At 31.4% G+C, this 26004-nt stretch overlaps 1 protein-coding gene and 1 pseudogene across 5 annotated transcripts in view; both read left to right on the top strand.

Annotated features, from left to right (window-relative positions):
• LOC142329927 (coiled-coil domain-containing protein 137-like) overlaps positions 1–23467 on the top strand; it is a 45278-nt gene extending 21811 nt beyond the window's left edge. Inside the window, exons 6-8 of one of the 5 annotated variants that reach the window (XR_012757624.1) lie at positions 1698–1888; positions 2697–2767; positions 5950–6319. Coding sequence is in view for 4 of the 5 variants with exons in the window: in XM_075374887.1 (XP_075231002.1) it covers positions 1698–1877 (180 nt within the window). In the remaining variant the exon portion in view is untranslated. Of the gene's footprint in view, positions 1–1697; positions 1889–2696; positions 3338–5949; positions 6320–9582; positions 9831–23291 lie in introns of those variants that run through there. The other 4 variants (XM_075374887.1, XM_075374888.1, XM_075374886.1 and 1 more) reach the window with 4 other exon arrangements.
• Positions 19186–24732, top strand: LOC142330380 (phosphatidate cytidylyltransferase, mitochondrial-like; annotated as a pseudogene).
• Positions 24733–26004: the final 1272 nt, after the last annotated feature.

The raw sequence follows: 26004 nt of genomic DNA, 5'->3' as shown, positions 1-26004 counted from the left end.
TTCTGCGAAAAGCTGGTCTTCTCCGCTTGCTTTGTAGTTTTTTATTTCATTTAAGCCTGCGAGAACTTCTTGAATTGTTGGCGGGTTGATATTTACCGGTGAAGTTTTAACTGGAGTTTCAGTGTCAATCTCAAAAAGCTCTGGGGGGTCGTCACAGTTGAGGATGCAAACATGATCCAGTTGCCATTCTCCTTTTTTCCAATCTGGGTGTTTCCAAGTCTTCAATTTGTTTGGTTTTCTCATAAAATAGGTGGATTTTGAGATCATATTATGGTTTCTGCAAAATTCGACAAGTCTTTGGCCGTTCTTGTTAGTTTTCTTTTGGGCAGGCCATTTTCCGATAATATCACGATATCTTCGTTCTTTACCAAGTTGGGCATTAAAGTCCCCTATTAAAATCTTTGTGTGGGTCTTATTTATGTTGTTTGCAGTTTGGTCAAGAAGTTCCCAGAATTTGTCCATCTCTTCTCTATCTTTTTTAAGATTGTTTTTGTCATTGGTGGGAGCATGGACATTTATTATGGTGTAGAATTTATTGGCTGATTTTAGGGTTAAGGTTGAAATCCTAGGGGAGTAAGACTTAAATTCTACGACTGAGTCAATTATTTTAAGATTGATTGCAAATCCTGTTCCGAACTGTGGGCAATTCTTCATCACACGTTTCCCGGGGATTCCTTTGTAAATTCTGTAACCCTGAGATTCAAACGGCTCTCGATCGGTGTTATACTGTTCTTTATTATAAACATTCATTATTTTATTTGTGTTTTTGTTTATATAATTGTATAAAATATATTTTCTATCATAATTTTTAAATAATATATTTATAAATATAAAAATTTCAATTTAATAAACCACCAGGTAAATTTTGAGCAGGATGATGTGTTTAAATTGGTAGGCCTGTATAATAGAATTTTAACACCTGACCAATAATGAAATAATTATTATTGGCCTGACCAATAATTTTAATCAGTCATGACTTGGTTGATGAAGTAGCTCAATGCTAATGATTATTGTAGTAACTGATGATGAATCTATAGGATTTGAATAGGTCTTATTAGATTGAAGGTAAGATCAGTCTTGTTTTATATGTGTGTATCTGGTTGTTTATAAACACTAATTATAATTTAACACACAGGACAACATGTTTAAAAACTTAATATATATATATTAATTTGGCGGTTAAAGACAAACTTTTCATGAATTAAAATAACAAATTGTGAACTGTGATTTGTGTCTTGTGATTGTGAGCTGGGTTTGGACTGAATAATTAACAATAGCTAAAAACCAATTTCTAGATTTTTTTTAAATTCCAAGTTTCAAAGGTTAAAATTAAAATGTAAACGAGATAATCAGTAGATTTGGGCTTGCAAATATTCTTCAGATAATTATTTAAAAATCATTTATGATTATTTTTAATTCCAATTCTTTTAAGAAGTGTGAATCTATATGGCGCTGTGGCTCTGCTAACACAGCCACTGCCACCATTACTGTATGTAAGATTGGCTGCACGTCCCCGGTTACTTGACAAAAAAATATGAAATAAAAATATTGATTGCTATGGGAAATGCAAGTAATCATATAACATGGGTGAAGCTGCAACGGGGAGCTAATTAAATTATATTAATTTAATTGTATATGTCTTAATTGATAGAATCTTACATTTTTTAAGTGTTTATTTTTTTCTATTTTGGTTTTAGCCTGGTGCAAAAGGTGATCTATTACTTGAAAAAATGCTAGGTAATAATAATAAAAAGAATAAGTATAGTTCTATATCACCATTACAAAGGCAAAAACAAGAACAGGAAAGGAATCATATTGTTGAATTATACAGAAAAATTAAATCTCAAAATAAAAGAAAACTGAATATAGCACTCTAATATAATACAAGGTAATGTTAAAATATGCTGTAATATTTTTTATATATATATATATATATATATGTTATGTTAATTTGTTTTTTAAAGGGTTTATAAACAATGATAGTTGATTTGCATAGGATAAACTAAATCCTCTTATGGTCTGTTGTTCTACAATACCTAACAACTCTGAAAGTAGCATCTCAAAAATGTCATTAATTTATTAATTATATTTTATTTATAAATAGCCGCATGACAGGAAATTCTGTAGTTTTCTCTTCAAGTCCTCTTCAAATAAAAGAAAAAAGATACATAATTTAGATACATAAAAATAAAAATAGAAACATATCAATAAAATTTCTATATACTTTAGGATTAATATCACAAAACAAATTAAAGGTGACAAATCACAGAAAAAGATTATATACATAATTTTGTATTGTTGTGTTTACGCAATATTGTGAAGAAATGGGTTAACTTAGTGAACTATTGAAACTGGTTTATTAGATGTTGCTTAGACGTTAAATATTTTGTTCTTACTTCCTTACATGCTTTCTCTAAAATATTTCATCTGTTGTAGAATTCACAAAATCATAAGGAATGCAGTTTATTAATTTTGTTTATTATGAATTAGGTAGGATTGTTTTTAAAAATTAATTTATTATTAGATATATACATTAAAAATACTTACTTTCTCTTAGAGCGGTTAAAAATATCTTTTATATAAGTTCTGGATTTGAATCCTGGTCAGGCTTCCTATTTTTCATCTATCATTATGAAATTATAATTCGGCATCAAGTTGTTTCTAAAAAAAATAAATAACTGGGTTTTATTTTTCAGACTTTTATACCAAGTTGCACCGAGTGGAGAAAACTAATCTAATAGTGAAAACATTTTATTATATACTGAAGGTGATGTTAAAAGAACCAGTATTGATTTATTATGTTTTATAAAATCATTGTAATTAGATCAGAGAATTTTAAACAGAAATATTAGGCAATGAATAAGGTTTTTTCAGAATCTTGAACAAGGTTGAGCAAGGTCTTGTATATAGAACGAGGTTTTTTAAATGTTAAATTACGTTAGACACGTTTGTTTAATTAGTTAACAATTAATTGATATTATCTGTTATTTATGCAGGTTAAAAAGAACATTAAGGTTCTGGTATTAAAATTCTAGTGTGAACTATTATTTTTAATTATATTGCATCTCTATTTATCTATTTAAAATAAATGTTGGATCCTGAATGTCGATTATTCCATCTTAGTTGATGGAATGATTGGTATGGAGTAAAATTATTTATATGATCATTCCTTCATCTCTTGTATTTATCTATAAATGAGGTAAATTACATTGCTCAGATAAATGCTAAACCCAAGCTGAGAATTAAACTGTATCCTGTAGTATATCAGTTGATTTCATAGAGCTGTTGCACAGATTTCAGCTTGATTTTAATATATTAAATTGAATATTTTATTTTATGGGTTGTATTTTTTTTTTATAACCATATTTTTTATAATTAATTAATAGCCCTTAATTTTTACTTCTTATTCTGTTTCCCAACTATTTGAAGTATTATACATTCACCTATCATAACCTCATTATTTTTATTTTCCCTTATCTTCCTACCGTTATAATATTCCATCTTTATTCTTAAGGTAAAATACTTTTAATTTATTATTTTATTTACATTTTTTGAAAAAGTATAATATTTTTATTAGCATTCTTGTGGATGGAAATTCAGGTTTCACCTACAGTGGTTTTGCAATATCTAATATATTGATTTGTGGATTCAACAAAATTTAGAAATACTTAATAATAATCAGGTATTTCATCATCACTTTTAAAATAAGTAAAAGTCATAGCTACTTAAAAGACAGTAGTATCACATAATCTAATAGAGACACTCTACTGTTAGAAACTTAATATTTTTATAAAATAATAAAGGGATTTATACAGGTTTAATTTATATTTATATCCATTGATAAAAGATAGCAATACAAATATAATACAAAACAAATGTTGGGGCTGTTATTGCAGTTAAGTTATAGTAGAATTTAATATCGTACTAGGTAAAATCCAATTAGGAAGTTGCTAAGAAATCTGTACACATTAGACATCATTGCTGATGTTTCAGATTCAGAGCATGAATTTCATTTCAGTTTAATCTAACCTTTTAATTTTTCCAATTTAGTTTAATGTTATTGTAGTATTAGTTGAATTTATCTTTTATATTAATTTTTTTTTGTAACAAAAAAAATTTGTTAAAAGATGATTTTAGACAGTCTTTTTTAAAAAAAATACGATATTTTTTAAGTATTGCTGTATTGAAGATACAGTAATACTTTTCATATTGCTTCATGATAATTGTTCTATTTTTGATTGATATTTTTAATTATACTAATGACATAAGTTTTTGTTTAGAGTAACTATAAGTGTATATTGTAACTGCTAGTTCTTTTTCTTTCAGAATGATGTTAGAAATTTTTTATATATAATTTAATAATGTTAGTAACAGTAATATAAATTTATTAATTTTTAAACTGGCAAATTTAAAAAAAAAACATTGTGGAATATCCATTGGAATAAATTGCATTGAGTCAGTTTCAAATGGATTCAAATGATATAAGAAGGTTGATTTGACTTATATGAACTGATAGATTAATTGCCATTGAAGAGTTTAACTGTAGTATATCAAATATTTATGTAATTAATTCATATTTACTTGGTGTTACTATACTGTAATAGGTATAATTATTGGAGTACATAAATAGCTGTATTTTTCACCAGAAATGTATGGTGACATTCACTAGTTCTTTTCTATTAATTCATTACCATTTTAAATATCACTATTTAACACCATGTAATGTTTAGTTTTAAATATCACTTGTATTATTAATAAGTTGTATATTTAATGTTTATTAAACGAGGTTAGTGAGGGAAATGAGCGTTAGGCTATGCTGATAGCCCACCGGGCTGCTCTAAGTGGTTAACTCGTCATCGCAAATCAGCTGATACTCCAGAGGTAAGCCTCTCTAGGAACTCATCTATCCCACCTACAATGCCTTGAGAAGTTAGAATATTTTATTCAGATGTGAGCAGCAACTTATTGATCAATAATTTTACTTTGATCAACTTAATATATATGTTGCAACAAAAATTGCTTTCTTCCAGGTGAAAAGAGCCACCCTAGAATAAGTCTTAATGATACAACCTTACATGTTCCCAGAGTTATTGGGCATGTAGATGTATCCGGCTAAACCATAAACTGTTTACCAGATATCCTTTAGAGGAACTTACATTCAAGTTATAAAACATGAATAGGTTTTTTTATTTGTAAATGTAATCCATTAATGCTTACAAATGTTTCCTTTCACCTGTTTATGATTTTGAGCTACTTTTCAATGACTCATAAATCATCAGTGCCCCTGATGTAAGAGTCTATAAAACATTTGTGACTACATTGCAAGTTCAATACATACAGCAGTGTTTTTTTAACTTGTGGGACGCGTCTCCCTAGCGGGTCATGATAACACCAAATGGAGGGCACAAGCATATCGAAAAGAAAATATTAAAGAAATTTATTAGTTTACTGAAAGGATAGCAAAACAAAACACATTCTGATGTAATAAAAAGTAAAATACACAATTACACCAATGTAATACGCTTATAAATAGGATTGTATCAGAACTGCAGTGTATTTAATAATAATTAACTTATCAATATTAAATTAAAAACAAGTTTATTAATTATTAGCGACTCCCTTGGGCCTGTCTTGCCGAGCAAAGTTTTTCAGACTTTCCTGTGTTGAACTAAAAGAAAGAGCCAAGAGGACTTATCATTATTGATCAAACGACTCCACCAATGTACTTGTCACTGTATGGAATGATAACAGCACAGTTTGTGTGGTAAATAATTTTGACAGTGTACATCCCATTCGTCAGGTTGCATGTTACTCTCAACAACAGATAAAACGAATTTCAGTTTCACAGCCATGTGTAATCCATAATAACAATTTACACACGGGTGGCATTGACGAAGCTGATCAAAGCATTTCTCTTTCCAATAATTGCACACCTGATTGTTGTTGCAGAACACAATTCCTGGCAATTATATAGGTAAGATGGTGGAATATTAGACCACCTAGCATTTCATCAACAAGTCACCACTGTAATACTCAAATCAAATCGACAAATTGTGTCTCGAAGAGACACTATCTCATACGTCAAAAGTGGAGTCTAGATACGATGGAATGGAGCATTATGTGGTAGGTGGAAGGCAAAAGAAACAATTATAATGCTGGCAGTGCAAGAAAAAGTGTATCACGCAGTGCATAAAGTGTATTGTAGCACTCCATGTGTTGTGTTTCATGGGCTACTGTTTAAAATAAAACCAAAACAATTTTCATAACAAAATGTAAACTTGTTACATAGTGTTTAAAATTAAAAATAGATTTAAAAGTATTTATGTGAATTTTTATTGTAAACCCATTGCACTATATTTTATTGTGTGTTTGTGCCAAAACTTCATGTTTTCATATTGCAGGGTGTAAAAATTTTAAACATGTTTATTGTATGTGTCAAAAGAATGGAAATAATGTGTATAATGCTGGTATATTAGGCTGCAACACTTCTGGAAGGATGGGCAATATTTTTAAAATTATAATTTGACATATATTATATATTAGCACATACATATATTACACATATATGACATATATTAGCACGACATATTAACCCACTGCACGTGCAGTCCAGTGTTCGATGCAGCTTTGGTGGTCGTGACCATACTTTAACATCTGTGGCGACTTACCAAGCGTTCCTGGATACTCTGTTTCCAGATACTTTGGAGGGTGAAGCAGTGGTTGGCATTAGGGCAGGGGCTACGCCCTTCCCTGGCGTAGGGTGGGTTGCCTTAGCCGGGGCTGCTTCCCGACTTGTTAAAAAGTGGTTTTGGTAAGGGTGCTTTTAAAACCAGGAAAGGATCCTAATGAAGTCGGCAGTTATTGGCCCATCAGCCTCTTGCCGGTAATCAGCAAGTTGCTTGAAAGGCTGGTTGTGGAATTGCTCTGGGAAAGCACTGAGTTGAACTGTTTTATAAATTGAGGCCAGTATGGCTTTACGAAAGGGGTTGGCGTTGAGGTTTGCATCTTAAATACTCTTGCTGAGGTGGAAAGTGCCGACTGTAAATATGTTTGGCAATTTTTGTAGCATTTCCTTCCTTGTGTGGAGTTTTGTCCTCTATGAGTTGGAACGCCCTGCAGGCTGTAGTGCGTGACTATTTGTCTAACCGTACGGCTCTGTTTAAAGATGTGTATGTAGCTGTGGAAAAATCTGTTACCAGGGGAAGCCTGCAGATCCCCTGCTGTGGAACCTGGGATTAAGATTCTCAGAAGGAGTCACAGGCCAGGCTTTTGCCGATGACTGTCTCCTTTAGTTCATGGTAATTCCTGACCACAGCTGGAAGATCAAGCACAAGCGGCCTTGTCAACCGCAGAGGGCTGGTTGCACATTCAAATTTTAAAGATTTCTGTGCCCAAGACAAAGTTTATGCATCTCAAGGGTGCAGACAAATAATCATACAGTCGAAACGCTCATATTAAGTATAAAGGCTGTGTAATCAACCAAGTGAGAGTTCGTAAGTACCTAGATATTTTGTTTGAAGAGGTTGCTGTTTAGCAACCACGTTACGCAAGTAGCGGTGGATGCTGTCTCGGTGATACATATACTTAGAAGGATTGCTCGGAAAGACTATGGGATGTCTGGCCATCAAATATACATGGTGTACCGAGGTTTCTTCAAAAACATGACCTCTTACGTGGCATCCGTTTGGGCGCATAGGTTGGATATGAATAGAGCACTTGTTTAAAATTTAAATTTAAGTGTTGCCCAGTGCAGAGCCCTAATTGTATGCACTGGTGTTTTTAAAACAACCTCATATGAGGCTACCATTGTATTGGGAAATGCCCTACCTATCGATTTAGTGGTGAAACTTCAGGCAGTCATGTGGAGATTGCGAAGAGGCCGGGAGGCCAAGGTATTTGGGATATGTTTTCTAGCTGGGCTAGTACTGGAGCGGAATGGTGCCGCACCGGATCTAAATTTCTTTCAGTTGCCCATCTCCCGCCTGCAGAAGAGCTGCATAGCCTCGTGATGGAAGCATGGCAGCTGGAATGGGACATCACAACTAAGGGAAGATCCTTATATAAGTTTATACAGGATTTGGGGGGATGGTTTGCCTCGAGCTCATTTTTTAAGGGCAACGAGTGCCCGGGTGCTCACCAACCACACTAACTTGAACCAATATCTGTTTCGGTTCCATTTGGCAGCTGATGAACTGTGCATCTGCAGAGAGGTCCAGTCAAATGAACACCTGATGTTTGACTGCCCTGATCTTGGAGGGGCCAGAGACTGGGCCTCCCTGGAACTTAGAGGTCAACGGGGAAATTGGTCACAAGTGGCGAGTGGTGAGAGCTGCATTGTTGGACCATGTGGGAGTTTCTTGATGCAGTTGCTATGTTCAACCGACATCAGTAGTTTACCTAAGGGTAGACTCCTATCGCACTGCTGTCGAAAGCTAACCTAGAAATATATGGCTGACCACCATTAAGGTTCCAAGCGCTTTAATATGGTGGACAGGTACTTGCTGGCATTCAGCAATCTAGGCATCGCAACAAATTGCTGTCTAGACAAAGTCCTCCGTTAAAGCCACTGCTGGCTAGGAACGGAGGGGGTGGTGTAGCGACCGGACACGCTACGAGGTGGGTTCTTCTCCCCTCGGGGGGGAATCGAGATGTCTAGACAAAGTAAATTTTAATTTATATTTTTAGTAGTTGACGGGGTGCGCCTACCCATTTTAGTAAATATATGACTAATGAGCAGTTGGGACATGTAAGCTGTGGTGTATGGCACCGCATTTAGTCTACTCATGTTGTTAGATAAGCTGTAGGAGCTATTTAGGGCACTGGTCGCTAAATTGTTTCGAGGCTCAGTAGCCATTTGTGGCACAAACATTTGGTCTTATGCTTTAGGGCGACCGAATGGGGTGGTGGCAGGAGAAATGCCAAGAAAACCAGTCGCATATTAACACTATTAGAAACTATTATCCAAAAAATTAAAAAATTTTCAAAAAAATTAATTCAGCCTTATCTGGGTTAAGACTTGAAGAGTAATGCCTGTTGGATCCATTTAGATTTAGTACACTGATGGGAATATCACACATATCAGTGGCATAGTGACTGAGGCCAGACTGCAAGAAGTCTCAAGACTTGTTGAAGACAACCTTCGGTAAAGTCCCTAAAGGCTAGGTATGGAGGTGGTGGTGTGGTGACTGGATCGGTCACGTGGCGGATGTCTTTCCCTTTGAGGTCAAGCTGTATTGCGCCCGTGTCTTCACAAAGTGCAGATAATATTCTTGATTTTAGCGGTTTCATTTTTATATAATTTACTACGGTTACAACCATCGTTATCACAATATTTAGACCAGAACTCATTTCTTTGGAAGCAAGAGCTTTTCTGTTAATCATGCAATGTGTTCAGACACACTGTGGAGATTTTTATTTCACAAGTGCTTGTGTACTTTGGAATCTTCCAGACATTTAACAGGCACCATCGGTGTACATTCTGATGCAACTTTTCCACTCTATGTTTGCCCAATTTATAAAATGATTAAGATAGCAAATAATGGGAGTGCTGTTGTTTTAAGTTCTGTTGCTTTTGGTTTACAGAAAAGTAGTTCTACTGCTGACATACCATCACAGAATTGAACATAGGCAATGAAATGAGTATCTTTATTGCTATCTGTTGCCTCATCAAGCTGAATTGAAAACAATTATCACACAACTTCTGAAAAGCTGATGTACATTATCAGGTATATCACCAATTCGAAGGGCAGCGGTATCATTTGATAGAGGTGTAGACTGCAATTGTTTGGCAAAATTATCTCCAAACATAATTTCTACAATCTCAATTGCAGCTGACAAAATAAGCTCTTCACCAATGGTGTGAGGCTTTTTATATCTGTCTACTTTATATGAAATTTTGTAAGAGGCAAGTAAAGCTTTTTCATTCACAAAGTTTTTTTTTTTTAAAATGATGTTTACTTTTCATATGAATTTAATTTTAATTCAAAGAATTTTTGGGGTTTGTTAATGTACTCACTGTGAAGCATTTGCAAATGTTTAAATGTATTAAGTTTCATGTTGTCTGCTGTCAAAATTTTGAGCAAATGACACATAAGGGCCTTTCTTCTTCATTTACTTCAGTACTGGTAAACCCAAAATTTAAGTATTTTTGAGAATATTTTCTTGATTTTATTTTCAGAACCAGTCGTCTGAACACTTGTTGATGCTTCACTATCGTTTAATGCTCGCGTACGCCCACTTAAAAATTTATCCACGGTTCTGAATAAATCTAATGCCGTGAATATTTAATAACGTGAATTGCAATTAACACACAATTACAACATACACATTCTTGATAGATTCAATATCAATAGAAGGGTCAACTCAACTGAACTGACTGCAATCAAATGAGGTGTAACATTTATACATGTTTACGCACATGTTTCAGAATGTTCAAGATAAATCGCAACTTCTCGCAAAGCCATGAGATTGTCCGATATTGTGGACATAATATACAGAGGCATCAATTCTGGTTTTGTCAATGCAGCTGATCAGTGTTGCCAAATATCAATTAATTTACTTATTCATGGTAATTTGTAAAGTTTGTTATTAAGATTGTAGTGTAGTGTTACCATCAAAACATTCAATATACTTATTATTGCATGAGAAGGGGTGCGTGATAAAGTTATAATTAAAAAATTGGGTTACAAATATTGAAAGATTCAGAAATGCTGACATACAGTAATCAGTTATAATTATTAGACAAGAATTCAGTTCAAATAAGATTATGTAAAAACTTATTGCAGCTTAGATTAACTATTAAATTTTCAATTGGTTGAATAGTTGCATTATTAAATATACTTTGATATTATTATCACATAGGAAGATTCTTATCTTGCATTTTAAGCTTTACATTTTAAAATCGTCACCAAATTTAAATTACATTCTTCAATTCAGTACATGTTCCTTAGAAAATTGATGAATATTACCTCTTTGCAGGTACTTAAAAGCTAATTATCCCTGATTCTTTCATTTTTTCCTGTATTTGTTTTGTTTAGTTACCTAAATTTAGTTCAGCACTCTTTTTACTTTATTATGCAAAGTAAAGGAAGTATTGTGATTGTGAATTTCGGTTTTCAGATAACAGAAATATCCATTTTGACATCCTCGAATCCATTTTGACTAGTTTTGGCATGACATCTGTACATATGTATGTACGTATGTGTGCATTTATCACATAACTCAAAAACAATTAGCCGCAGGATGTTGAAATTTTGGATTTAGGACTGTTGTAACATCTTAGATGTGCACCTCTCCTTTTGATTGAACTCAACTGGACCAAAAGTGTCCCAAAGAACCAAAAAATTGGATTTTGAGCTTTTTAACTGCAGTAAGCCCTCACTGAGAGCTTTTCAACAATATATCATAAGTGGTACTTATTTTCATTAATTCCAGAGCCAAATAGCCAAATAAAATTTTAATTAATGAAACATTTGGATCTTACAAGGGGAAGGCATGTGATTTGAATCTGACTTCATCTCCTTTTTTTTTAATTTAATTATATTGATTATTAATAATTATTAATCTGATTGTAAACAAATTTTTACAGTAAATAATAATTTTCAATAATAACAGTAAAAATATAAATATCCAAAGATATTAATGAAATAAAATTTTATGTATTTTTCATTTTAATTCAAAAATTTTTACAGAGGTTAATAATTATTAATAAATTAATATACTTAAATTGAGAAAAACGTTAAAAAAATATATGTATCTGAAGTTGGATTCAACCAATATATGCATGATTATGGATCTGACACGTTTTCACTTACACCACGTAACTACTTGAACAATGTTAAAAAAAATTAATATATAAACTAATATAAAATGCTGATACAGACACCACAAAAAATGTGTCCACCATTATGCAATTGTGTAACTGTCCACCTTATTAAAGAATTGGAGGATCGTATCTCACTTTCAAATGAAATAAGTTTAAATGAAGTGCAGCAAAAAATGTGTAATTTAATAGGTGTACAAAGAAGTCATGTGGTGTCCACATTAGATTTTTTTAATGAAATTTGTGGATCACATATGGCACTATCACAGACTCCTGCAATTATCTGGAAAAACAAACTTTTTTCATAATTTAACATTTCCAGAAATGCTTTTTCCCATTGAAGAAGTTTAATCTTGTTTCCTGTAGTATTTTGTCTGTTTTCCGCTCTACATTTGTCTACATATTATTAAGAAGTTTTTTAACCTTCTAACAGTATAATTTTTCTCCAAACTTCTGGCAGATTCATGTTTTATTTCTACCCATGCCTTTACTTTAGCATGTACAATTGCCGGGATCATAGATTTATTGAAACAACAGCACGATCTTTTAAAAGTTTTGCGAATAAAAATCATCCACAACTAGTACTCGTCAGGCAATTCTGCAGGCAATTCTTCCTCATTCAAAAACATGTCAAATGATTAAATAAAATCCTTTGTCCTAAAAGAATTATAGCTACGACTATAACTAAACATGTTTGTTTATGTTCTGAAATCACACATGTATTCCATTAATATTTAGATTACTTACAAATTAAGTAATCACTTATAAGAGAATACTTATCCACCGCAAACATTTTCCAGTGTTATTTATTTACAATCAAGAAATAACTTATGTTTAAGTGTTTTATTCAATAGACCAAAAAATATCATGCATCTTGGGTAACCTGAAATCATGTTTTTAAATAATTTTATTTCACTCTCTTAAAATTACATTATTATTTGACTTATGATGGCTGTCTAAAAATAAATTGAGTAATTACTGCTGACCATAACAGTTTAACAGTCAGAATAGTTGTATCACAAGGTGTGTAATCACTGTTACCATTGAATTAAGATGTACTTTAATGTAAGTTTAGGTTTCTTCTAAAAGTATATTTTTTGGCATGAACTGAAATGTGTATGATCTCATTGTTAACAATATTACCAGATTTCACTTTCTCAAATTAAGAAAGTGAAATCTGGTAATATTTGTCCACTATTCTTAAAAATACCCAGAAATCTCGCATTCTGAATTTTTTTTTTGTTCCAATAAATAAAAATAATAGATATTAAACTGTTTTTATAAATAGTTATACTAACTTAAATTAAAAATTTGCTCACTAGTTGGAGTAGCAGAATTTAAAATAAGTGTACTCTTACATCATAAAATATTAAATCAAATCAGATTCAATTAAATTAATTATTAGTATGATATAAAATCAGAATTCAGTCTATCATGTTATGATAATCTATTATAAGAAATAGATTGATGTAAGGCAGCAGAAGATTATTACATTAAAAGATTAAGTATATTAAAAAAATGGTTATCAGTTATGAACAATTAATAACAATGATGATAGTGAATACTTAATACTAATAAACAAATTAATACTAACAACTATCATTTGAACAAAAGCAAGCAGTAACAGTAGCATAAAATGGATTTTACACTAGAAAAAGAAGATGTGAGAGAGTAAAGAACAGAAATCAAAAACAATATTAAGCAAAATTTAATTATCCAGTTTTTCAGTCCCGTTGTATGATTTTTATGGCATTATTTTTTTCTATTAAATTAAAAGGGATAATATTAAACTGCTTGGGGAACTGCATAAATTAGCTGTCTACTACCACAATTAATACTAAATGATGAATTCAACATGTAGTTGAGTTCAGGATACTATATTTGCTGTTATAAACAGTCCCAAACTCACCTTATGCTTAAAATAGTTTTCAATTTTCACTCTTCCAATTACCACACATCTCCATCCATCAGTTCCCAAACAGTTAAAAGTTCAGTTGGATTTTTACACCATGAATTTTAATTTTTTAGATATATAAGAAATATTAGTCTCCCATGTAAGATTTTTATCCATTATTATACAGATATTTTTTATTACACAGATATTTTTTATTACTTACTATTTCACTCTACATTCATCAGTTCCCAGATAATTGCACATACAATTGGTGTGCAATTTTTTTTTTATGTGTAGAACTTATATACTCTGGTTTTGTTGTGTTTAAGCTTAAATAATTTTTTAATTTAATGAGCAGTCATTTTTTTTATTGCACAGAAACTGTTTTAGCTATCTCAAACACGGATTCCCAAGATTCTTGGAAAAATAATTTATTCAAAATTCAACTTAAACATATCATTCACTTATAATAAATAATAAATAAAAGATCAGGGATAACATAGTTCTTTGTGGCAGTCCATGAGGTGTTATGGTGAATTCACTTGATTCCAAACCCATCGTTAGAATTTGAGTTTGATCTTCAAGATGGTCTCTGAGAAGATACATTGCTAACTTTCTGATTCTATGCTTTTCTCTCTTTGAATAATTTCTCAAAGGGAAAAATGTTACAATGCTTTTTCCAAATTGAGAAAAGTTGCTAATGTTTATCATCTTAGTTTCTGTTTTTGTCTAATAAAATTCATCTTTGTTTAAGGCACAATAGTCTTTGAAAATAAAACAAAAGTCTTTAAAAATAAAATAAAAGTGTCTAATGTACTTTTTTATTTAGAAAACCGAACTGGTTACTTTTTGTGATATGGTAATGTAAAAATGTAATTAGTTGATTTTTCCATGAATTTAGTGTGAATGATGTATAATTTTCATGAATTGGGCTACCAGTTTGAAAAATTGGTTTTATATTCACTATTTTTAATATATACAACAAGCTACCTGTCATCTAAGTGCTTTTCAAAAAGCATCTATTTATTACAGAAAAAATGGAAACCTATTTGTTTAACCATCCAATCCCAGATTTCCGTTATTTTTTAAACTTAGAATAATTCCTTCCACATTAGAGAAACAGACAGAATTAAAGAATAAGAGATTTTTTACCATCAGACATGAGTTACTGATTGGCAACACCATGCTCTAAATCCTAATAAAGGTCTGTTGAGAAAGGTTTTTGCCTGTGTTTAGAAAAAATATATATTAGTGTTAATTTTAATATTATTTGTCTTTATCATTATAATTTTGTGTACGTAGTACTCCACTTACCACTCTTATTTTCAAATTCATCAGTTTTACTCTTATAATTGCTTCTTTGTTTTACTGATAATTGCATTTATTAAATGTCTGTAATCTTTATATTCATTTTTAAATTTTGTAGTGAAGGGCTTGTTTTTAGTTTATTAAACATTTTATAACTAAATATAAATAATTGAGTTTATAATAAAATTTTGTAATTTTGGGTTTTAGGTATCTTTTTTTATGGGGTAGCTTGAGTAGCTCTTTCAAAAGTTCAGTATAATTTGATAATTTGGAGACTAAGATGTCGGTAAATAAACCACAAAATCATCTTTACAACTAGACAGTTACCAATTTTCTTGAGTTCAGAACTACTGTAATGAATTTATATTTTTTTTTTTTAGTACATTTTGTCTTGTGATTATTATCATATCCCCATGTTAAAATTGAATTAGTTTTAAGATATTTCCCATTTTATAATTAAATTTTTTTCCTAAATATTTAAAAAAAAATAGTGAACCACAAATTTCCACTTTTTCAATAACCCTCATGTAACTATTTACATGTGATTGTTGTCCATTTTTGCTCATAACAATATATATTCATAAATTAAAGGATTGCTTGCCATATTATCAATGTTAACATCGCCAGCAGGAGTAAACTCTTATTCCTGGGTAACTTTTCTGAAGTATCAAATAAAATATCAAGAAATGTATTTACATAAGGTGATTCATAAATCGCTGTGATTTGTAATGATTCACTATTATCAAACTTCATTTTAATGCTTAATGAGTAAGCTTCCCAACAATTCATATGAATAATATCAAAATTTAGATTATCCATGATAAAAATAATTATTAAGTTTACAGCATTTTTTTATTAGTTTGTAGCCATCTAAACTAAAATTAATTGGTATGCATAAGTTACCAAAATTTTATTAAACTTGTAATTCAATTATTTAAGCAACTCGTAAATTCATTAATGTTTTTGTAATGCTAGCAATATTCATATGTAAAAAATTTTATCTTGTGTTTATCTGAATTTGTAGATTACAACCAAATCAATTGTTGATTTCACCTGTTAGGCAAATATCTTCATTCACACTGATTATTAATTCCAGTCATCAAAACCTTTTATAGAATAACATACTAAATATCATTAAGGTTCAAAAATATATTAACTGATGGCAAATCAACTTCTTGTTTACTGATTACTTCCTGTAATTAGGTTTACTGGTACTTCCCAGGTATTTCCAAATCATCTTAAGTTTGATTGCATTGTCTTTCTTCCTAACGTAAAGTTTCCATTTCAAACCCAGGCATATTTATAACTGTTAATTTTAATAAACAATTTGGCTTTATAGAGAATTAAATAATATTACTAAAGGTTTTAATTACACTGGTCTGTCAGGTAAATTTCTGTTAATTTCTAAAGTAATTAATTAAAAAATAAAGTAATCAATGCAGTTTTGTTTTCTCTAGCCAGATTATAATTATTTTCACTCTGAAAAACATAGATTTATTATTGATAAATAATGAAAGGATGATAAGTAATGACAGAGTGAAAAGCATATTTCACTCTGTGGTTAAATAATATACAGTACATTTGTAGATCACAAGCAGATATCTTCATTTTAGTTATTTTTGGGTGAGGGTGTTTAGATACATTTTATGTTTCTTGCTCAAAATGTGATATTTTAATATTTAAACAGCCAATTATGAAAAGCAGGCCTAGTTTTCTTGCAATCAAAGAATTTAATTCTGCAGTATTTAATGATGAAGAACTTGGGAATTATGAAACAAAGGATCTGCTTAAAGTATAATTACAAAGCAAATATTTGAAATTTCATTGTTTTTTTTGTAAGAAACCTGAAAAGAAAATCATTCCACTTTAAAGATCACCAGTCCTTGGCTTCCCCTTTCACATTTCATTTGGTACAATTATTTCTGTATCAGGTGATAAGATTGAATAATACAATATTAGAAAATACTGTGTCAATATTTCTAAACTCCACTGGATGGATTGTAAGTATCTGAGTTTCAATTTGGATAAAACCAATTAATATAATTTCCCGGTAGACGTACAATTAAAAATTTCATGGATGGTGATAACTATCATTAACAGATAGATTTTTGTGGATAATAAAATTGAATTTATTTGCAACAAAATTGAACAATTTTTTTTCACGTAGAAGGATTTTATTATAACGCTAAGCTACCACTATTATGAAATGTATAGGTATCATAAATTATTCAAAATATTTTAGTTGTTAAACATTACAAAGCAATGTACTTATGTTACTGTTTTATTGTTAAGCATTTTAAATAGTTTTAGTTATAACACTTATTAACTTCAAACAAGTTCCACATGAGGACCTTTTGAGATGCGTAAAATGTCTTGATGATATTCAATTTCACGCCACACATTATGAAGAATATCTGGTGTTATTCCATTAATTACACCTTTGTTTCTTCCTTTTTAGTTCATGATGTTGACAGATTTCATTGCAAACACCCTGTCTTTGACAAACCCCCAAAGAAAGAAATCATGTGGTGTTATGTCAGGGGATCAAGGTGGCAGGGAATTGGTCCATCATGACCAATACAACATGAGGAGATTGTTAATGTAGGTAATCGCTAACATGTAAACCCCAGTGAGGTGGTGTGGTAACATCTTGTTGGAAGTCAAAGTTGGGTTACCAATATACATTCAATTTGTGGTACTGCATACTCCTGTAACATGTTTAGGTAACTAGTACTAGTAACCATTGGCTCAGCAAAGAAGAAGATCTTTTCGTAAGGAGTCACGCACCCAAACGTTATTTTTCAGGCTATCACATTGTGTTTGTCAAACTGCATGCAGGTTCTCACTACCTTAAATCTGACAATTATGATGGTTAACATGATCAAAAACATGAAAGGTAGCTTTGTCAAAGAAGATTATTTTTTTCTAAAAACGCATTATCTTCATTCATTTTATTAAAAATGTCTATGAAATATTGTAACTCTGTGGTTTATTGTCTTCTCCAGTTGTACGCACCAACTGAATTTTTGTATGCATGAAGTTTTAGGCTCTTGTGCAGAACCTTCACAATTGTCGATTGCAGCATTCCAGTTCTAAACTCACACAAGTCTATTTACCTGGACTTCTCTGAAAATTTTCTGTTACTCTCTGCAAAACTTCCTCAGAGAAGGAAGGTCTTCCAGCACTTTTTTATGAACTACACTTCCTGTATACTTAAACTGTTAATGCCTAGATTTAACAGTCACAATTGCATCCTAAGTGAAAACATCCTCAAAAAATGTACTAACAGATCCGCTTTCATGAAACACACATAGCTTTCTCCTGCAAGGTGGCCATTACTCAATTGATCGATCTCCCCCTGTCATTACATACCATCAGTGTGTTCATTCAAGGTCATCAATGACTATTGTACATACATTAAAATTTGAAAAAACACTACACTGTTTTGTTCATTTTTTATTAACCCTAAAATACGCTAAATAATATATGTTCATGTGCATAGTTTGCCAACTATCACCATTTGAAATGTACCACCTAGTGTATGCTCTTAGCTATATATATATATATATATATATATATATACTACATATATACAAACTACCAATCTAAAATGCAATTTTACTTGAAAAAGTTACAATGAGTTTTCAGGATAAAAAAATTGGCTTTCAGATCTTTGTTTGTTCCCAACAATTATTAATCATATAGACAATATTTAGTAATATAAAAAGGATTCAAAAAAATGTAAGAACCTTGCATCTATCTATACAGTAATGCTGTTCTTTGCGTAAAAAATGTATCCAAAAAAAATAAAATTTGCTTGCGTCAGTCCACCTACAGAACTATTTTCATGTTAGACAACATTATATGCCTACTTCAAAAAGAATCTTGCCATGTTGCTGTTGTAATAAATTAAACCATGATATTGAACTATCATTCTTTGAAAATTAGGTTAAAAAATTAAAGCAGTGTAAATAACATTTTGACATCAGAATGAAAGCAGGAGATTGAAGACCGGGGCGTTGCATCTTGGCAGATCAGGTGGGACGAATTTCGCACAGGTTGCTACACGCATAGTATATTTCCTATAGTGTCTGATTTAGGTGCGATTAGATAGGTTTCCCCAATTGGTATATCACACAGATTCTCTTGCCTGAAAGGCACTATGCCTTTGGATTTGGTGGATTCGAGTAAATGCCCGGATTGTGGGACTGATGATACAGTGATACACCCTCTATGTTTTTCCTCGTTACGAGGTCGAACGTTCACAAGCTGTTAGGGAACTTGAGAGAATAGATTCCTTTCTGGATCTCCGTATTAACTGGATGATCCACGAGGAGTGGTCTGTAATGGCTGGCTTTCTTCGCGCCCTTGCGGTGTGTAGGTCTGCAGAGGGAGTTTAATCGAAGTATTTGATCATGGTAGGATACTGGATGGCTAGGGTTCTGGCCTAGACATTGGGTTGTTTGGAGATAGGCCCATTGGCATTGTGCTACGGTTATATTGGTATCGTTTATGATTCAATTTGTGGCTGCCCTGCCGGGGTATGGTAGCCCGTGCGACCGGGGGCGTGGCTTCGTCCTGCCGGTGGCGGTCCCTGATTGTGACTTTGTGTTGCCACGTGAGATTTAATAATGGACCGGGAGTAGGGAGTGCGGGGTTTGTCCCCGCACTCCCTACGCGGTCCGCTCCTGCGCGGACCGGAATGAGGTTACGTTCCTCTTGTTAGGTGACCTAATTTGGTTAACTTTTTGGGTTTAGGTCTGAATTCCTATGTTGCGTAATATATCATTTTGATTGGTATGAGTGTAGTACTGATTTGACTTACAACTCGTTCGTTTTCTGAGGCATTCGCAGTCACAAACGGTGTTGTCAAATTTAGACTAGGTGCGAGATCCGTGGTTTCATTAGTTAGTTTTAGGGAATCATGTTATGTATGAATGTAAATGAAGTGTAGTCTTGTACAGTTTCAGGTCAACCATTCTTGAGATCTGTGGTTAATTGAAACCCAATCATTAAAGAACACCGGTATCTACGATCTAGTATTCAAATCTATTTAAAAGTAACTGCCTTTACCTGGATTTGAACCTTAGAATTCTTGACTTTGAAATCAGCTGATTTGCGTTGAAATGTTCACTAGACCAACCTGCTGGGTTTATCCATATTCTCAAAGCACCAATCCGCTTTTCACTTGAATTTAAATTCTTTCATTTATGCTCTTTTTTGTCATACATTTGACCAATAAAATTGTAATCGTGCTCTTTAGACAAAGAAACTGATCAAAAACCTTACTTTCTGGGAAGGAAATGTTCTTTGAGGTAAAATAGCCAGAGTATTTTCTATTTGATTCCAATCAGGGATTGCCTTTAGCATCATCTAGTCAAAGGTGGATAATTGCTGAAGGGACTCGCTCTACTTATCCAAGTAACCATAAACTGTCTGGTAAACTTTTCCTTATCACTTTCTTTCTCTTTAGCAATTATTTACTTAGTTTAAACCTGATAATGAGAGATTCTTCTCGTTGTTTAAGAGCCTTCAAAGTTTTGTTGAAGATTGATTTAATCTCAATAACTGAAATATTTGAAGATTCAATTGTTTTTATTTTTCAATGAATCAAAGACAGCTGGTTGTGGAGTAACTATAGATAGGCCTCATTCAGTGTGGTTAAGAAAAAATCTAGGAGTATCTTAGGAGATTTTTCCTGACTGAGGAAGTACGCCTTCAAAGCTTACCACAAACTTAAAATGCATTCAGCTGCAGGCATAAGCGATACCCATCTTGTTCTTATGTGGTAAAGCAACTGTTTGTAAGTTATATCAACAAACTTTTAAACTCTTCAGTTCTGATTGTGTAAATATAGAAATAGTTGAAGAGATTGACAAATATTGTTTTAACAACCACAACAAGGATATCAGCTGCATGAGAAACTGTGCTGCATAGTATGTGTGCAGGGCACCCAATCCCCTCTATGTCTTTCCCTAAATTACCTTGAAGTTTGTGGAGAATGTTGTTTATCCCGTTGTAGTTCGCACCTCCAAAATTAGTGTTTGTATTAACACCACAAAATGATGAACACCTGTCTAAAGGGGGGAAGTTTACTTAAGGTTTATGCTCTTAGGCATGTTAAGAAGTAACTTGTTATGGTATCTGAAGTGTTATCTTTCACTGATGAAATCTTTATTATTTTTCCTTAATATTTTTTGTGCTATATGGTTGCTGCTAGCATCGGTTGAAACCCCATAATATGGAATTTTTTCTAATTCTGAAACGCAAGTACTAACTGAATGTGGAGAAAGCACGTTATTGATAACTGCAGTAGCTTTAGTGTGTGCTGTAGATTGTTTTGCTGCAATCTTAGAGTCGGGATAAATTGTCAGATTTAACTTATTTGAACAATCATCTGATTTGAAAGAGTGATGGTGTTTCACAACATGGTAAGCAAGCTGTTGTAAGCTCAGCAGTAGCTACCATTATATCTTCTTTGGAATCCCTTTTTCACAAAAAAATTTCAATCGGCTTAGAAGTCACGCCATGCAAGCTGTTACTACTACTACTACTACTACTTTTATGTTTGTTTTTAAGTGGTCTAACAAATCAGCTCTACCACCATGACTTACTGAAATAAAGCTGTTGCTGAAAGAACAATACGCCTCTTCTTCATTTCTCCTCCTTTTTATAAAATTCCATTCTTTAGAATATGCTTTTCTGTAATGACATTTTCATTTTGACATTGTGCACGCACACACCACAACAACTTAAATATGAAATAGGTGCACAATGAAATTGGCTAAAACGCCAAAACAACAGTAATGACACTGATGTGAGCAGTGAAGTGACTGACCTTGATTTGGCTTTTCTTTTGGTTTGACATCTGTTGTCTGTAGGCAGGTGCGCAGGCCAAAGATTGCCAATCCTCAACGCATGAAATTTCCCTAAAGTAGAGTGAAAATTCTCTTCTGCAAAAGTTTTACCCTCATACGTTTACAATATTTACTAAACTGGGACAATATGATATCCCAAAAAGCTCTCAGTCTTTTCCTGATAATTCTGTTGTAAATAATGGATTCTTATATTTATTAAAAATGTTTACTGTTGCACCTCACATATATAAACAAGTTCACTCTTCTTCTGTGCAATAATCCTAATAAATTTAAAAAAAAGAACCAATGAATAAATTAGTATTATAGTTGTAACCCATATTCATTTCTTTACGTGGAAAGGGGAATTGTGGCTGTGGTGTTTGTACACTGTAGCCAAAAACTTATTTTTTATAAAGAGTTGGAGTTCCATTTTGCAGTTAATTCCATACCAGTGTATTGAAGCTGAGGGATAAAACAGTTTTCTAGCATGTTAAGATATAAAAAGCTGTCAACACTAACTTAAAGAAATGTGGTCCTATTAGGTGCTTTTCAGATATTACATGTATTTTCCACATTAAAGTGGGAATTTACTTTACAAAAAAATACAGAACTGATTGAAGGTCTATTATTCAGATGAATGGCACACTTTTTGGAAGAAGAAAACTGTTTTGTGTAATTGATGATTGGGAAAACAATTTAAAAGAGCTTTGTAACAGTTTTTACTTTAAATTATCCCTGGTCAGAATGGTCATTAACATGTGCAGGCTTAAAAAATTTAGATCTAAAAAATTATTTTATTATTTCTGGAGTGTTGAGTATAAAATATTTAACTCCTAAAACCTTTTCCAAGTTGACTTAAGAAATCATAAACAGGATTCTTCTACAATATCAGAGCAATTGGATTGACTGGAAAGATATCTAGATCATTTCAAATGGAGGATGATCTGGTGGAAAAGTTTTTCCCCACTTTAATGTTATTACTGGTGGAATTTCCTTGCTGAAACAATGAATGAAAGCACTTGTTAATGCATTGGTTCTTCAGTTGGGTGCTTGCTTGTATCTGCCATTTTAATTTAACCCTGCACAATTCAAAATTTTTACTGAATATATGAAAATAACATCAAGTTTTTACAAACTTGGCTTCAATTTGGTTTCTTATAAATTTTTGAAGCTCCTTGTTTGATTTTATTGTGTATAGCATTTTAATAGCAAAAGATTATTATTGGACATCTGCTTCAAAATACTGGAAAAGTTCCTGGACAACAATTTTTCTAAACCAAACTTAGTTGATTTAATATTATTCTTATGTGATAAAACCTTGGATTTCAGGCTTTTATTACCACATGTTCTACTATGTATTTATCTGAATAAAGATTTACTTTTTTATTTATGAACTTTTTTTTATTTTCAGGTAATAAATCGGAAAATGATGATGCAGATGAGTTATCAGAGTAGTATTGCTAATATTTAATTTAATTGAGGTAAATATTTTATGAAATAAAACATTTATATATTTGGTTATTTAATCAGCGATAAAAAAAGTACAGTAATGTTTTTTATTACACAATATTATCATAATTATTTTTAATGTCCAAAAAACATTCAAATGTTTAAGTAAATTTGATTATGATGTATAAATGATTAATAGAATATTAAAAAAATAATAGAAATCTGATGTGTATTTTTTAATAGATTGTGAAATATTTGAACAATTGGAGTGGATAATTATTTTTGTTGAAAAAATCCAAATTTTGTCTCAACAAAATTTTATTAAATTATTACAATGACATTATTAAATAAAGGTTTGGCATCTTTACCAACAATTTATCAAAAAATACTTTCCAAATTCCCATATGAACATTTTACGTTTGTTTTGTATATGGTTTTGGAGTTTTTAAACAAGCTGGTAAATTAACAAATAATCCATTGATAGATATAGTATTTGTTGTTAAAAATACTATTGATTTTTATGCACAAAATATATCAATGAATCCGAGTCATTATTCTTCACTTAAATATTTTGGTCATTAAGTTTTAGCTAATTTACAAGAAAATTGTAGTGCAAAAGTTTATTACAATACTTTGATACCTATCCTGGAGGAAAATGTTTCAATTAAATATGGTATAATATCAAATAAAGATTTAATAACCGATTTATTAGTCTGGAATGAGTTATATATTGCTGAACGTTTGCATAAACCAGTGAGAGTGATTATACCATCGACTGATTCTGCATTAAAATTAGCTTTAAATCAAAATCTTTACAATGCTGTTCACACTGCATTATTATTATTACCTGACACATTTACAGAAAAGGAATTATATAGAACAATTACAAATTTATCATACTCTGGTAATTTTAGAACTGTGTTTGGTGAAGATAAAAATAAAGTTAACAATATTGTAGAACCACAAGTTGATATATTTCATCAATTATATAAACCAACTATTAAAGCGTTACATGAATTTGTTGATATGCAAAATGATGGTTCAACTAAAATTTGTAGACAAGATACTAGTCCTGTTGCATTTTTGCATCATTTAAATCAGTTACCAAGAACACCTCAGAGATCAATTGTTCAATATTGGAATGAACAAGCCAGTGGTCAACGACAGGACACTGAAGATGTTCTAAGAGCTGTTTCACTTGATGCAGACATTGATGTTATTATTGAAAATTCTATTAAAGATATTGTGTGGAATCAGGTATGTCTCAAGCTTTAAAAGGAATCCTTACAGCAGGAATTGTTAAATCTGTACGCTATAGTTGTAAGAAAATACTGAAAATGTTTTCAGTCTTCAAAAATTAATTAGTTTTTCTTATTTTTATGTTATATAAATAAATTTTTTATTAGTGACAATGTTATACTTGTGTCAGTTGATTTTTTAAGGTTAATTATCAGTCTAATTAAAAATCTATTTGATTAGATAATAGTATTGACAGATATAATTCATAATCAGGCTTATTGATAGGTTTGTTTCATATGATATTATAAATAAAAGACATTGCTATTAAATTTACTATAAAATTGTATTTCATTTTAAATAGGTCAAACATATTTAATATATAAATCTGGGGTAAAAGACAAAAGATCGAGGTCAAAAAAGCACCTGTTTTATGTTTGGTGTAAAATAACTTTGTTAATTGGTTAATAAACACAAAAAAGTATTAACAGAACTTGTAGAGAAATTGATTCTGAATAAAATGGTTAAATAAAGACCACAGAAATTAAATACAAATGTAAGAATTTTGAAGTTTATTAAAAATAAAATGTGGCAGATTTTAAGTAGGTATTGAATGAAACAAGTTTTTCAATTTTACAAAACAAAAGAATTAAGTATTTCATTAAAATAATAGATAAACAATAAAACCAACTTGCAAACAAATAAACTGCTGAAAATGTTCTCTGCCATAGTGAATACAGCACTGCCTGATGAACAGTATTTTTGTTTGCTTACTGTATTTCAACAGAGTTGTATTGTTTTAGTTGTACCACACTAAGAATTCTAATAGCTAATCCTTCTATTGTATTACATTTTTGTTCATATATTAATTAATACAAATGACCCTACAGGTAGTAGTCCAGAGGTGTTGAGTCAATCACATGACCTTAGAGGGCAGTTAATAGATCTGCCACGCCTATTCTACTTATTCAAAAATTTGCATCTAACTGTTAGAGAAAAGAGTAGAATTGCTTCTTTGTGTTGGAAAATCATCTGCCTTTTTGTTATCAGAGTAACATCTTTAGTAGATCTGGCAAATTATTCTGTGAGAACTTTAAGTGTGAAGCACCTGAAACAATCTTATTGAAAATAAATCCAACATTTTGTTACTAATCTCCATACAAGCCAAGCCCAGTTGAATCATATAAGTAATTCAACACTTCATCTCCTGATACTTGCACTTGCTTTAAGTTTACATTGACACCAATAGTCTGGAAAACCAAAAAAAAAAAAAAAAAAAAAATCTACAACAAAACCACCTATCTTCTTGAAAAACATTACTGCAAATGTTACAAAATCTTATCTTATCTTCTTGAAAAACATTACTGCAAATGTTACAAAATCTTATTTTGTATTTAAAAAACAACAATCTTAATTGTATGCATTCATTTATTAAAGAT

The sequence above is a fragment of the Lycorma delicatula genome, chromosome 9 (assembly GCF_047948215.1).
Source record: "Lycorma delicatula isolate Av1 chromosome 9, ASM4794821v1, whole genome shotgun sequence".
Taxonomy (NCBI): Eukaryota; Metazoa; Arthropoda; class Insecta; order Hemiptera; family Fulgoridae; genus Lycorma; species Lycorma delicatula.
Note: the sequence above shows the minus strand (reverse complement) of the source record. Positions and strands in the feature narration are given on the sequence as shown.